At 66.4% G+C, this 12,639-nt stretch overlaps 1 protein-coding gene across 1 annotated transcript; it reads right to left on the minus strand.

Moving 5' to 3' along the window:
- Positions 1-264: 264 nt before the first annotated feature.
- On the minus strand, positions 265-1,589 carry ARC (activity regulated cytoskeleton associated protein; the record flags this gene model as incomplete). Its single annotated transcript, XM_082858336.1, has 1 exon — positions 265-1,589. Exon 1 carries the CDS (start codon positions 1,453-1,455, stop codon positions 265-267), a length of 1,191 nt encoding a protein of 396 aa, XP_082714462.1. The 5' UTR covers positions 1,456-1,589.
- Between the last annotated feature and the right edge of the window lie 11,050 nt (positions 1,590-12,639).

Raw genomic sequence — 12,639 nt, forward strand, 5'->3', positions numbered from 1 at the left:
TGGGGCCGCTGGCCCAGGCCGGCCCATGCTGGGGAAGACAGACCGAGGGAGGGCGAGGGGCAGGGCCCCGCAGGGAAGGGAAGCCCCTCTGCTGTTTGGGGGACGCTGCCCACATCTGAATCACACGTGTCTGTTAGGGTCAGGTTAGGAGGCTGAGGTGGGTGTCCAGCTGCATGAGGACAAGGGCTCCCCCTGCAGGGATCAGCCCACTCAGAAGTCCCGGTGGGCAAAGGCCACAGCGGGCAGGCGGGGGGCCGGCGCCCTCTATTCGGGCTGGGTCCGGTCACTGGCTACAGACTCGCTGGTGAGGGCTGGCGTGAGGGCCTCGCTCTCCTCCTCGGTGGGCAGGAGGGGGCTGGCAGGCTCGGCCACCTGCTCCAGGCCGTCCTCCACCTCCATGCCCTTCTGGATGAGCTGCTCCAGGGTCTTGGGCAGCGGGGGCCGCAGGAAGCGCTTGAGCTTGGGCTGCAGGGTGCCCACCACGTACTGGATGATCTCCTCTTCGTCGGCATCCACGTACAGCGTCTGGTACAGGTCCCGCTTGCGCCACAGGAACTGGTCCAGCGGCTCTCCCTGCTTCTGCGGCAGGTCCAGCTCGCGCTGCACGGCCTCTCGCGACAGCGCGCCCTCGCTGTACTGCAGGAACTCCTTCTTGAATTCCACCCAGTTCTTCACTGAGCCCTGCTTGTACTCCCACCACTTCTTGGCCGGCCCATTCATGTGGTTCTGGATCTGTGACAGCCAGTACTCCTCGGAGCCGCCCACCTGGCGCAGGTACTCCTCCAGGTGGCTGAGGAACTCCCGCGGGTCCTCGAAGATCTGCGTGTCCACGCCAGGGCTTGGCTGCCCGTCCTCTCCCAGCCCCCAGGGTGGGTACTGCTGGGCCTCCACCGCCTCTTGTCCGGGCAGCTCACCTGCGGCCGGTGGTGGGGTGATGGCATAGGGGCTGACCGTGTAGTCGTAGGTGTCAGCCTCGTGGCCATAGCTCTCGGGACCCCCGACACCTACGGAGGTGGTGTGGCGGGAGGGGTTGCTGCCAACCGGGTACTTGCCGCCCATGGACTCCAGGCGGTCGGCCCACCTCTCCAGCCGGTAGAAGACCTCCCGCCACACGTGCATCTCCCGCTTGACCCAGCGCTCCAGGTTGGCGATGGTCTCCTGGCAGCGGCACAGGCAGGCCTTGATGGACTTCCTCCAGCGCTGTGAGTCGCCCGTGGGCACGTACCCGTCCAGGTTGCTCTCCAACTTGCCCACCGAGCGGTGCAGCCCCTTCAGCTCCCGCTCCACCTGCTTGGACACCTCGGTCAGCAGGTGCCGGTGGGTCCTCCGCACGTGCTCCAGCATCTCCGCCCGGCACTTCCCGATCTGCAGGATCACGTTGGGCTTGGCCACCGGCCCGCCGCGGGGCGCGGGGTAGGCGTGGAGGCCGCCGGTCGTCCTTTGGTCCAGCTCCATCTGTTCGCAGGTGGCGGCGGTGCTCGGACAGGCGGGGTGGGGCAGAGGCTGCAAAGTCCTCTTGCGGCCGACGGGGAGCTGCTGGGCGCCGGCTACGCGGAGCTGCGCGTGGCGGAGGGTCCCGCGGAGCGGCGGCTGGCCCCGGCGGCTCTCGGCGGCCGCGGACCCGGAGGACCCGGCACCCGAGCTCTGCGCTCAGCCTCGGCCGCCGGCTCTTTATGCCGCCAGCGCGGGCCGTGGGCGGCCCCGTCACCGAGCCACGGCTCCCATTGGCCCGGGCGCAGGCTCCCCGCCCGCGCCCCCAGCCTGCCGGCCCGCCTCCCCGCGCCCACGCGCGCTCCCGGCGGAGGGAGGACCCACCCCCTGCACACGCCGGCGGCGGCGGCGGCGGCGGCGGCGGCGGCGGCGGCGGTGGTGTGACTAATGCGCTCGCTCGCACCGCTCCCTCCCTGACCCATTCAGCCCGTGGGACCCAGAGACCGTACTGGGAACAGGCCGGCGACGCCCCCCCACGCCAGCCAGCGCCGGGCAGGGAGGCCCGGTGAGCGCCCCGCCGCCCCCGGCCGGAGGTAAGGAGGAAGCCCCTCCCCCGGGCCTCAGGGTCAGCTTCCTCCTGTGTCTGCTGTGTCCTGACTGGGGCGGGGGGCGGGGGCGCTGGACTGCTCTCCGGGGCCGCCGGCCGCAGACCTGATCCTGTCAAGTCCCGGTCTGCAGGATGTTCAGCCACAGGTGAGACGTGGCAACGACCCCATATTGAGACCCTCTTTCGCTTGGGCTGAAGACCTCCAGGAGTTTTCCAGTGCACACACACTCCCGGGTGTCAGGTGTGAGGTCCCGGACGTGGCCTTGAGCTTCCGTCTATCCCCGCCCCGGGCGCCCTTGCGTCCAGGCCCTGGGCTGGTCCTGCGCCCGGGTAAGGGACAGGCACCCAGGCCTTGGCTCTCCCAGGGCCCCTGGACTTGGTGTGGGTGTGTGTCGCCTAGGTGGCAGTAGCGGGACAGGACTGCCCCGTGCCCCCTCTCCCAGGTCTTTTCTGAGGCCCAAGACTTCTCCACTTAGCGCCTCCCAGGAAACCTGGCAGCTGCTCTCGGGGCGTGGGGGGGTGGCGTGTGGAGGAGACGGAGGGGCCCTCCACCCACCGCAGGGTGTAGGCCCTGAACCCCAGGCCACAGCCCAACCGGTCGGAAGCTCCAAGACCTCTGCAGGGGGGAGAGGGTGCTGGTGGCCTGATGCAGTCAGGAGAGGCAGAGAAGCAAAACACCATAAAAGGAATGGGGCTCCGGAAGCTGAGACTCCTGCAGGAGGGAGGCCCCCTTCTGCCTCCCTGGCAACAGTGGTGGGGAGGGGCCCTCCCCCTGTGTCCCCATCATGCTGGGTGTGGGTCCAGGTCCTCTGCTGCTCCATGCGCACAGGTAGCACATACCATGTGCCACACACAACCAAGGCCAGTCAAGACCCCCTAGCCCTGCTGCCAGTCTTCCGCTCTCACACGCACACTGCACACTCATCCCCCCTCCCCCACAGAGATACTCATAGCTCCCCACCCACCCATCCTCCCCCCGTCCAGTCATCCCCGTCCACGCCCAGCCCCTCACACCAGGCCCGTCGGCCCCCGGGTCTCGTTAGCACACTCAAGGGCACGCGGATACCCCCGCTCTGGACTCCCTGCCCCCCTTGGAGGCCCCTTCCCTGCCACCCCCTGCCGCCCCCCAGAGGCAATCTGCCACCTCCTTTCCCTCTCTGAGCTTCCACCCTTGGTGGGGGAATGTCTCTGGCAGAAACTCCCCCAAAATCGCTCTCCTGGCATTTCTAATTAAAGGCAAGTGGGTGAGCAGAGAGGGGAGGGTGGAGGGGCAGCACAGAGCAGGGAGGGGGAGTCGGGCCAGAAGCTGCGAGAACAGGAACCCCCGAGCGTGCGAGCCTGTGTGTAAGATGCCTGTGCCGCGGCGAGCGGGCTGGTCACCGCGGGGCCTGAGTGGAGCCGCGAGCCCGCGACCGTGTCTGGGTGAGCCCAGGCCTGTGTCCGAGGGCCCTGCTCTGGAAAGGCACGCAATGAGCCAGCTGGGCAGGGACCTCGCTCGCACACCTGCGTTGTGTGTGCGCGCGTGCGTGCACACGCGTGCGGTGGGAGTGCCAGAGCCATCACTCGAGTGACCAGGAGCCACCCCTCCACTTCCTCCCACGGTTGACAAAGGCCATGTGGCCCCCGGGGGCCGGCACCCAGACCCAGGAGCCCTGACCAGCTGGGCGGCCCAGGCAGGAGACTGGAAGGGGAGGCATCCCCTTTGTGGTGGGGGGGGGCAGGCAGGAGAGGGGATCTTAGGGCAGCCCAGCAGGCAGGGCTGGTCTTGACCCAGACCCTTGGTGGCCCGTCTGCGTGGCCAGCCCAGCCTGACGTGTGGCGGGGGGGGCCCGGCCCAGAGGCTGCATTCGCGAGGCCGCCGTGACAGGTGACAGGCCACAGCCACTGATCCGGGAACACCTAGTTGCTACCAGCTTTCGCGCCAGAAGCCCTCAGCACACCCCACACTGCAGCCTCAGGCTCCACTCTTCCGCCTCCGCGAAGGGGCCTGGCCAGCTCCTGTGCCTGAGGTGGGGGCTGCCCCCGCCCTGCTCCTCCGTGCCCCCCTCCCGCGGGCAGCCTCACCCAGAGCAGGACGACTCAGGGCCGCAGGCCGAGCGCGGCAGGTGGAGCGGGGAGCCAGGCCTGGCCCTGGAGGCGGGGGGCCTGGGCTTCCACAGCTCTCAGAGCCAGGCTGGTCTGCTGCTCCTCAGGCCTGCCAGCTCCCAAGGTCTCGCCTGCCTTAGAAGATGGGGGCTTTGCGGGGGAGGGTGGGCAGGCAGGGTGGCCACAGGAGGGTCTGCCCAGCGCTGGGAGCCACGCAGCCGCCATTGCAGTCCCTCTGGGGCTCTGCCCCTCTGCCCCTAGGGCCCCGGGCTCCCAGACCCCAGGTGATGCTCTCCTGGTGCTAAGATGCTTATTTCGACGGGGGTCTCCCCGCAAGTCCACAGCCTCAGGAAACCCACCCCAAACAGAGCCCTGGGTGTCTCCACTTTCCCCGGACAGCCCCCGCCCTCCCAGCAGCTGCTGCCTTCCCAGGGCTGCTCTGTGACCAAGTCCTCCCCGACGGGGCTCACACACCGGCCTCTGCAGACCCCTCGGTGCCGGTCCCTGGGCCCCCAGAGGTGCTGGAGGGCACCTCAGCAGGGCAGGACAGGCCGTGCAACCCGAGCTCCCTCCCCGGCCCTCCTGGGGGCCGGAGCTGGCCTGCCCTTGAGCAGGGCCCCAGCCACAGTCCTGTGACTCCCAGCCTCACGTGAGCACCCAGCGCTCGCAGGAGCATCCTGGGGCGGAGCTCCCGCACCTCCCGCACTCGCGCTCTCCCGGCCACCTGCCCAGGAGCCGCTGTGGCAGCTGCTCGCGGAGGAGAAGCTGGGCCAGGGCAGCTGTCCGCCGTTCAGTCTAACCTGACCCTTCCTGCCTGGCTTTGGCCTGGGGTCCAAGTGCCCACCCTCCACCTGTACCCACTGCCCGTCCTGCGCCCAGGGGGACCGTCCTGGGTCACGCGGCCTCTTCCCATCTCCTCGTGCCCGCCGGGAGCCTGCCAGCGGGCTGTCCAGGCCCGGGCGTCCCGGTGCTGCAGGATCCGCCCACCTTGGCCGCTGCTGCTTCTGGCCGCTCGCCTGCCCCGTCTCCCCGCAGCGGGCCGCTCCTTCCTTCGGCCCAAAGCCAGGCCTCCCGCGGTGCTGCTTCCCTCTTGCTGGCCGCGACTCTGGCACCAGGGCCCGTGTCTGCACCTCACAGCTGAGTCGCCGGGGCCTGGAACAGAGCACACATTCGGGATGAGCCGTGGAACGGACAAAGTTATGGGCCCTTCTCCCTCCCTTTCTGGTTGGGAAGCATTTGGCCGTTGCCCACCTGAGCCTCAACTTTCCACCTGTAAAATGGGGTGACGGTGCCAGGGCCTGCGTCCAGCGAGGCCGAGTGCTGGCCCTCTTGCTCACCCGGTCCCCGCCCGAGGACTTCCCCCACCTCGTCCTGCCGACAGCCTCCCGTCAGAGTGTCACCTCTGGGCTCTGGGAGGTGGGACGTGGTCAGGACCCCCTCCCTGTGGCCCCTCGGGAGGGGCTGCAGTGCTACTTCCTTGCTCTGCCCCCCGAGGCAGCACTGGGGCCAGGGACATCTGTGCAGGCCCCGGTGATGAGGGGCGAGCAGAGGTGCTGGGGGAGCAACTGGCAGAAGGGGTCTGAGCCTAGGCAGCTGGGAGGATGCCAGGCCCCCTGTGGGCCTTCCCCGCCATGGCCAGCGTCCAGCCACCACCCTCCTCTGAGACCACCTGCAGCGGGGCCAGACCGCGGGGAGGGAGAGACGGACGGCCGAGGGCTCGGACACAGGGTTTAGAGCTGAGATCGGGAAAGAGAGCGTCCAGGTGGGAAATGGAGGGGCAGCGAGAGGGAGAGACGCCAGGGCTGGCGGGCTCCTGTCTCGGGAGATGTTCTCCCTCATCTCACAGAGGTTCTGCGAGGTGGGGGCCCTCCCCAAGCCCTGAGCCGGCAGGTGACACAGCTGGGGTCCCTCTGCCACACCTGCCCAAGAGGTCTGCTGCAGCAGAGCAGGCCCTGAGAGACCCCGGGAGGCCAGGGCAGAGCGGGGAGGGGTCTCGGGAGAGCCGGCAGGGCAGGGCAGGGCACTCGCTGACCTGAGACGGGAGCTGCCCAGGGAGGGGGCAGGGCCCACCTCGGGGCCGTGGGAAGCAGCGGGCGCTGGGCCACGGGGAGGCTGCAGGGACAGTTTTTCCCATCCTTGCCCCTCCTCCCGGACTTCCTCCTCTCTCCCGGTTTGGCAGGGTGCGTGCTGCGTCCTGTCCCCGGAACAGGCAGCCTGTTCATTCCGGGCCTCCACACTCCAGACCGTCTTCCCTCCTCCCTCCTGCCTTAGCGCCTCCTGGTCCGGTCTTCAAGGAAAGTTTTGTATTTTTCCGATGATCCTGGCACGGCGGTGCCCGACCCAGCTGCTCCTTGCATCCTCCAGGCCAGGGGGCCGAGCCGCGGGGCCATAGGCACAGGTGTGGGAAGCCCATCCTCAAAGGACCTTCATTCCTCACCACCCCCAGCCATGGTAGAAGGGAAACCAAGGCCCCGAGAGGGTCTGGGGCTGGTCTGAGCCCCTCAGCTGGGAAGCCAAAGCCAGGAAAGGCTGGTGCGAGGATGTGGGGATGGGCCCGCCAGCTCCCGGAGGCGTCGTGAGCGCGGTTCACCTCCTGCGTGACTGCGGGTGAGTCCCCTCTGCCCCACCCCTCCCTGGCCTCAGTTTTCTGGCCCGTAGAGTGGGTACAGCCACCGCTCTGCCCTGCTCAGCTGTGAGGTGAATCAGCCAATCAGACAGCAGTTCCGGAACCCGACTTGGCAGGCGCTGAGCAAGGTGAGGTAGCAGGGAAGTGCAGCTCGCCCCATGCAATAGGGCCATCACCGTGACCCCACACAGTCCCTGGAGGACGCTGGGCTGCGTGTGGCCCTCGGCGTGCTGCCTGCTGGGCCACCACCCTTGGCACTGCGGGCACCAGCAGGCCGTGCCTCTGCTCAGAGGCTCAGGCTTTTCAAGGAGCAGCTGCAGCTTCCAGGGTGCCTGCTGGGGCATCAGCGAGGTGAGACGAGGGGAGGAGGCCATGTGGCTCTGCCGGCGGGGGCTCGGGGTGGAGCCAGGAGGCAGGTGTGAGAGGCAGGAACACGGGACAGGGGACACAGGACACAGGACACAGGACACAGGACGCAGGACAGGGGACACGGGACACAGGACGCAGGACAGGGGACACGGGACACAGGACACAGGACACAGGCCGAGGACACCTCGGTGCGTGCCGCTCTCGGGCGGTCGCCCACACGGCATCTGGAGCTAAACGTCCCCTCGGCTTGGCAGGGGCCCTGCCGGGTCTGCGTGTCCACAGAGCCGGGACGGGAGTCAGGCACCTGCCCTTCCCCCCATGGCATTTGCTGTGTCACCTCCTGCAAATGACTTAACCCCTCTGTTCCCGCCATCCTCATCACACAACGGGGGTGGATGGCGGTGGTGGGTGGTGAGGAGGGAAGGGCGGACCTCTGAGTGCACCATTCCCGCCACAGGAATGCCCCGGCCAGCCTGCCGCCCACCGCCCCTTGTTTAGCTCACAAAGGCCTGCCCAGTTTGGAAACCTAAGCATAGAAGCTCAGCACGGCTTACGTGGGGTCTACCTCTGAGCCAGGGTCACCACCTCCAGGAAGGCTTCCCAGCCTCCCAGTGTGGTGTTAACCCCGTCTTCTGTGAGCCTTGTCCTCCCTCTTACGTGCCCCCCTTGGAGCCCCTGAGCACGGCGTCTTCCTGCGTGTGCCAGTTTATGAGTGTGTTGTGAGTGTGAGAGTTTGAGAGCGCGTGTGTGTGTGTCAGAGTGTGTCAGAGTGTGTGTGCTCGGGTTCCTCCTGATCTCCTGCTCGCTGACTGCCAGGTCCTGAGCTTGCTCTGGGCACATGGAGTAGACAGACCCCTGCTTCCTGCCCTGAAGAGTCTCCGTCCGGCCAGAGGTGCCCCATACCCCAAGTGTGCCAGCAGCCCAGAGGGGCCCTGCCAGGCAGGGACAGCCTGAGGGTGAGCGGGGCGACGTGGGTGCAGGGGAGGCCGATGGGCTGGCTTGAGGGCTCTTTAAAGGGTCGGGGATGAGGGGAGAGCCGCGGCCCCAGTGTCGGCCGGTGGCCCGGCCGCGTGAGGGCTCGGCAGCTCGCCTGGGGGGCTGGAGCTGGGCGGCCGCCCCCTCCTCTCCACCCCACTGGGCTCCAGCCAGGCTGCATGCAGCCGCCACCGCCTCCCTGGACGCCCAGGCGGGCCCAGGTCGTGCAGCAGGAACCCCAAGGGTTGCTGGCCCCTCAGCCAGGATGAGTGGTTCTCTGCCAGCTGGCTCGGCTGGACGCCCCCGGAGCTGGGTGTTGAGGATGCCCGTGCCAGGGAGGGGGTGGTGGCTGCTGTCCTTCTGTTCTCTGTGTTTCCATTTCCATCTCAGAGCGAGCACAGTGCGCCAGCCTCCACCGCTCACTTCCGGAGCCATAAAAGGAGAGAGGCTGAGAATAGCTCGTGTGACGGTGCGAGGAGCTTCCCCACGCAGGTGCAGGCAGCAGGCTGCGGCAGCAAAGACGAGCTCTGTCCCAGCTCCTCCCTGGCCCGTGGTCCCTCCTCCATGCCCTCTGCTGCCTCTCCCTCCCCACCCTGGGGGCTGGGGCCTGAGCCCCCAGCCCTTCAAGCTGCCTGCCCCACCTGGCCGTCTCGTCCACGCCCACAGGCCACCTGGTCCAGCTGAGGGCTCCCTCCTGGGCTCCTGATCCCACAGCCGCCGACCCGGGTGCCCTGCCCAGCTGCAGGCTCCTGGGCGACCCCAGGCTGGCATCTTCCCCCACTCCCCCCGCCCCCCCCCGAAGGTGGGCACCTCCCTGTCTGCTGTCGGCCTCTCAGATGCCAGGCATGGGCCACGATGATCTTTGGCCCTCAGGGGCCCAGGGTCTGCCGGGCCTCAGCCTCCTGGCCCCAGGTCTCAGCTCGACATATCCCCGGGCTGCCCCACAGGGTGCCTCGATGGGCATCTGTCCCTGGGGCACTGTCCGCTCCCTCCGGCTCTGTGCTCTGCCGTTGCTGCCGCGTAGTTCTTACTAACTGAACGAAGGGCCTGTGCTTCTGTTCTGCCACGGACCCCACCAGTTATGCAGGCGGTCCCACCTGCCAGGGTCACCTTCTTGGTTCTGGGGTCTCTCTGGAAAGAGGATCGACACAGAAGGCGTGCAGGAGAAGGGGCCCCACTGTGTGCCGAGCATTTCCCTGTGCCTTGGAACAGGCTGGGCAAACCATCTTTGTCAGCCACTTTACAGATGAGGAAGTTGAGGTGCAGAGAGGGTGGGAAATGTGCTTGGGGAACCAGCTGGTGAGCAAATGACCGAGACTCCTGGCCCTGAGGCCGATCCTGTCTGACTGTCCGCTGCCATCGGCCACTGTCAAAGTCCAGGGTCGGGCTACTCCGGACACCCTCTGAGCCTCAGTTTCTTCAGCTGATGGGGGAGGGTTGCCCCTCGGAGGTTCAGGGTGGGGGGCAGGTCAGCAGGACCCCTGACCCGCATGCCTTGTTCCCAACCCATGTCCCCTCTTCTGCATCCTTGGTCCTAAGATCCGTGTCCAGGCAGCTGCCTGACCAGGGGGTGGCAGCAACCTCTGGAAGCGCTCCCTAGGGTGGGGGGGCCGCCATGCCGGGTGGCTGGGGGAGCTCAGGGAGGGTGATGACGTCTCGGACATTCGCCTGCCCTACCACGTGCTGGCACTGTGCCTCTTCCTGGTTTGGGGGTGCCTGTCTGATCCCCACAAGCCAGTGCAGACCCCGGAGGCCCGCACAGACCACTAGGCTCCTTCCCCCATCCCGGCACAGCGCCCGCCTCCTCCTGTCCCCGCCTCCTTCCCCTGGCTGAGCTCCAGCCGGCTGTTAAGACTGTGACGTCCCAAGAGTCAGGAATCGGCCTGAGATGGCCGAGGAGCTGGGTGCACAGCCCACACTGCCATGGGTGTCCCCGCCCGCACCCCACTTCATGGATTCTTCTAAACACACCCTCACTCCTCCCTGGCCACGCAGACTGGGCGTTGGGGCCCCGGGCGGGGGCGAGGGCGGGGCAGCACGTCAGGGGACGGGCCCCTAAGAGAAGGCCCGGCACCAGGGCTGGGGGGCCGCAGGCTCAGGCCGGGTTGGGCCTCAGAGCGAGGAAGGGTAGAGCCAGCCGTCCTGGGGGTCGGCGCTGCCCACCAGCTCTGGAAGCAGGCTCGCCCCGCCCCGTGCTGGCGCCGGCCCATGACTGCCCTATGGACAGGTGTCCTCCCTGGAGGTGCCGCCCTTGGCCCTCAGCTGGAGGTGAGGAGCCTCTGGGACCCCTCAGGTTTCGGGCGGAGGCAGGGGTGGGCTCCAGGGCCCTCCCCGCCACGGCCCACTCGCCCAGACCCACGGCCGCCCCTGCCCTCTGCTCCCCTCCTGCCTGGGTCCCAGCCTGGTGCTCTCCCACCACCCCTCCCTCGTTCTCTCCCTCTGTCCGGTCTCTGAATCCAGGCCTGGTGCCCACTGGCCCGGCCCCTCAGCCCTCCTGCAGACGGTGGTCTTTGTCGGCCCTGTCCTTGTCCACCCAGAAGGAGGCCAGGCCCTCCGGTGTGCACTGCCTCTAGGGCTGCGGGGCAAACCACAGGGCAGAGAGGAGAGCTGGCGGGGAGGCCCGGATGTGGCCTCTGGGGGCAGAGGTCTGAGCCCCAGCCCGGAGGTCGGGGTGAGGTTTCAGGGCCCTGCGCTGAGAAACGGGGGCCTTTCCACAGACCCCCGGCCCAGCCCCCAGCAGGCGTCCGCAGGCCCGCAGGTCCACTCCGGTAACGGCCCCAAACACCCCTCCTCCTGGAGAGGGTGGGCGACACTGAGACTGACTGGGGGCTGCTCCACGCTCTCCGCCCTGACGGCACCGCCCATCCCAGAACCAGGCTGTCCCCAGGGCCCTGTGTACCCCCAACAGGTGGGGCTTGGGGGCTTGGCTCCCTCACACCAGGTTGGGGCAGAGACTGGGGAGCCTCGGGGAGGAGTTGAGACACCCCTAGACACTGGCCTCTCCCCTGCAGAGTCAGGACTCCCACACGCTGCCCTCCCTCCCAGGCCCTCCTCCCAGCCCAGCTCGGCCCCAGGACCTATCCGAGCCGGCCCGTCACCCAGCAACTTACCGCCTACCACCCGCTTCCATGGGCAGGGGCAGCTTGGGGAGCCGTCCATCTCCTGCTACCCCAGCCCCTGCCGGGGGCAGCCAAGTGGAAATGGGCCCTCCATTTACAGCCTAAGCACCGCACGAGGAAGCCACATTCGCCGAACTGGGCAGGCGCCGCATTTTTCTAAATAAACGTAAAATGCCACGTCAGGAGCCCACAGGATCTAGGTGTCTCCCCTGGCAAGATGAGAGTGAGCCTGGGGAGGCGGGAGGTGGTATCCTGGAGGGCCGTCCCAGGCAGGCCTGCAGGCTCACGTGCCACCTGTGTTCCCCCACGCCACCCTCAGCAAGAGGCACTCAAGTGACACCCATGGCCCACAGTCCAGGCTCTGAATTCTGAGTGTCCCACTTGCAAGTTGTGTAATCGTTGTCACACCACTTCCTCCATGGCCGCCGCCACCCCCTCCACCACCATCATCACCACCATCATCACCACCGTCATCACCATCATCACCATCACCATCATCATGCCCACTGTCACACCGTCATCACCACCATCATCATCATCACCACTGTCATCACCGTCATCACCACCATCATCACCACTGTCATCACCACCATGACCAACATCATCACCCTCATCATCACCATCATCATAACCATCATCATCACCACCATCATCACCCTCATCATCACCACTGTCATCACCGTCATCACCACCATCATCACCACTGTCATCATCATCACCACCGTCATCATCACCATCATCATAACCATCATCATCACCACCCTCATCACCACTGTCATCATCATCACCACCATCATCACCATCACCACCATCACCACCACCATCATCACCACCATGACCCTCATCATCACCACTGTCATCATCATTTCCACCATCACCACCGTCATCACCACCATCATCATCATCACCATCATCATCACCCTCATCATCACCACCATCACCACCGTCATCACCACTGTCATCACCACCATCATCACCATCACCACCATCATCACCACCATGACCCTCATCATCACCACTGTCATCATCATCTCCACCATCACCACCACATTATCACCATCATCATCACCACCTCCATCACCACCATCACCCTCACCATCCCCACTGTCTCAGTCAGCTCAGAACCCTGCAACAAAATACCACAGACTGGGTGGCTTAAACAACAGACATTTATTTCTCACAGTTCTGGAGGCTGGGAGGTCCAATATACGGGTGGCAGCCCATTAGCTTTCTGGAGAGAGCTCTCTTGGCTAGTAGATGGCTGTGTTCTCGAAGTGTTCTCACAGGGCCTTTTCTTGGCTTGCGAGAAAGAGAGAAACTGAGAGTGATCACCCTCTTCGGATACAGGCATTAGTCCTATCAGATTAGGGCCCCACTCTCATGACCTCCTCTCACCATAATCACCTCCTCAACGCCCTATCTCCAAA

This window comes from Leucopleurus acutus, assembly GCF_964270905.1.
Source record: "Leucopleurus acutus genome assembly, chromosome: 17".
Lineage (NCBI taxonomy): Eukaryota > Metazoa > Chordata > Mammalia > Artiodactyla > Delphinidae > Leucopleurus > Leucopleurus acutus.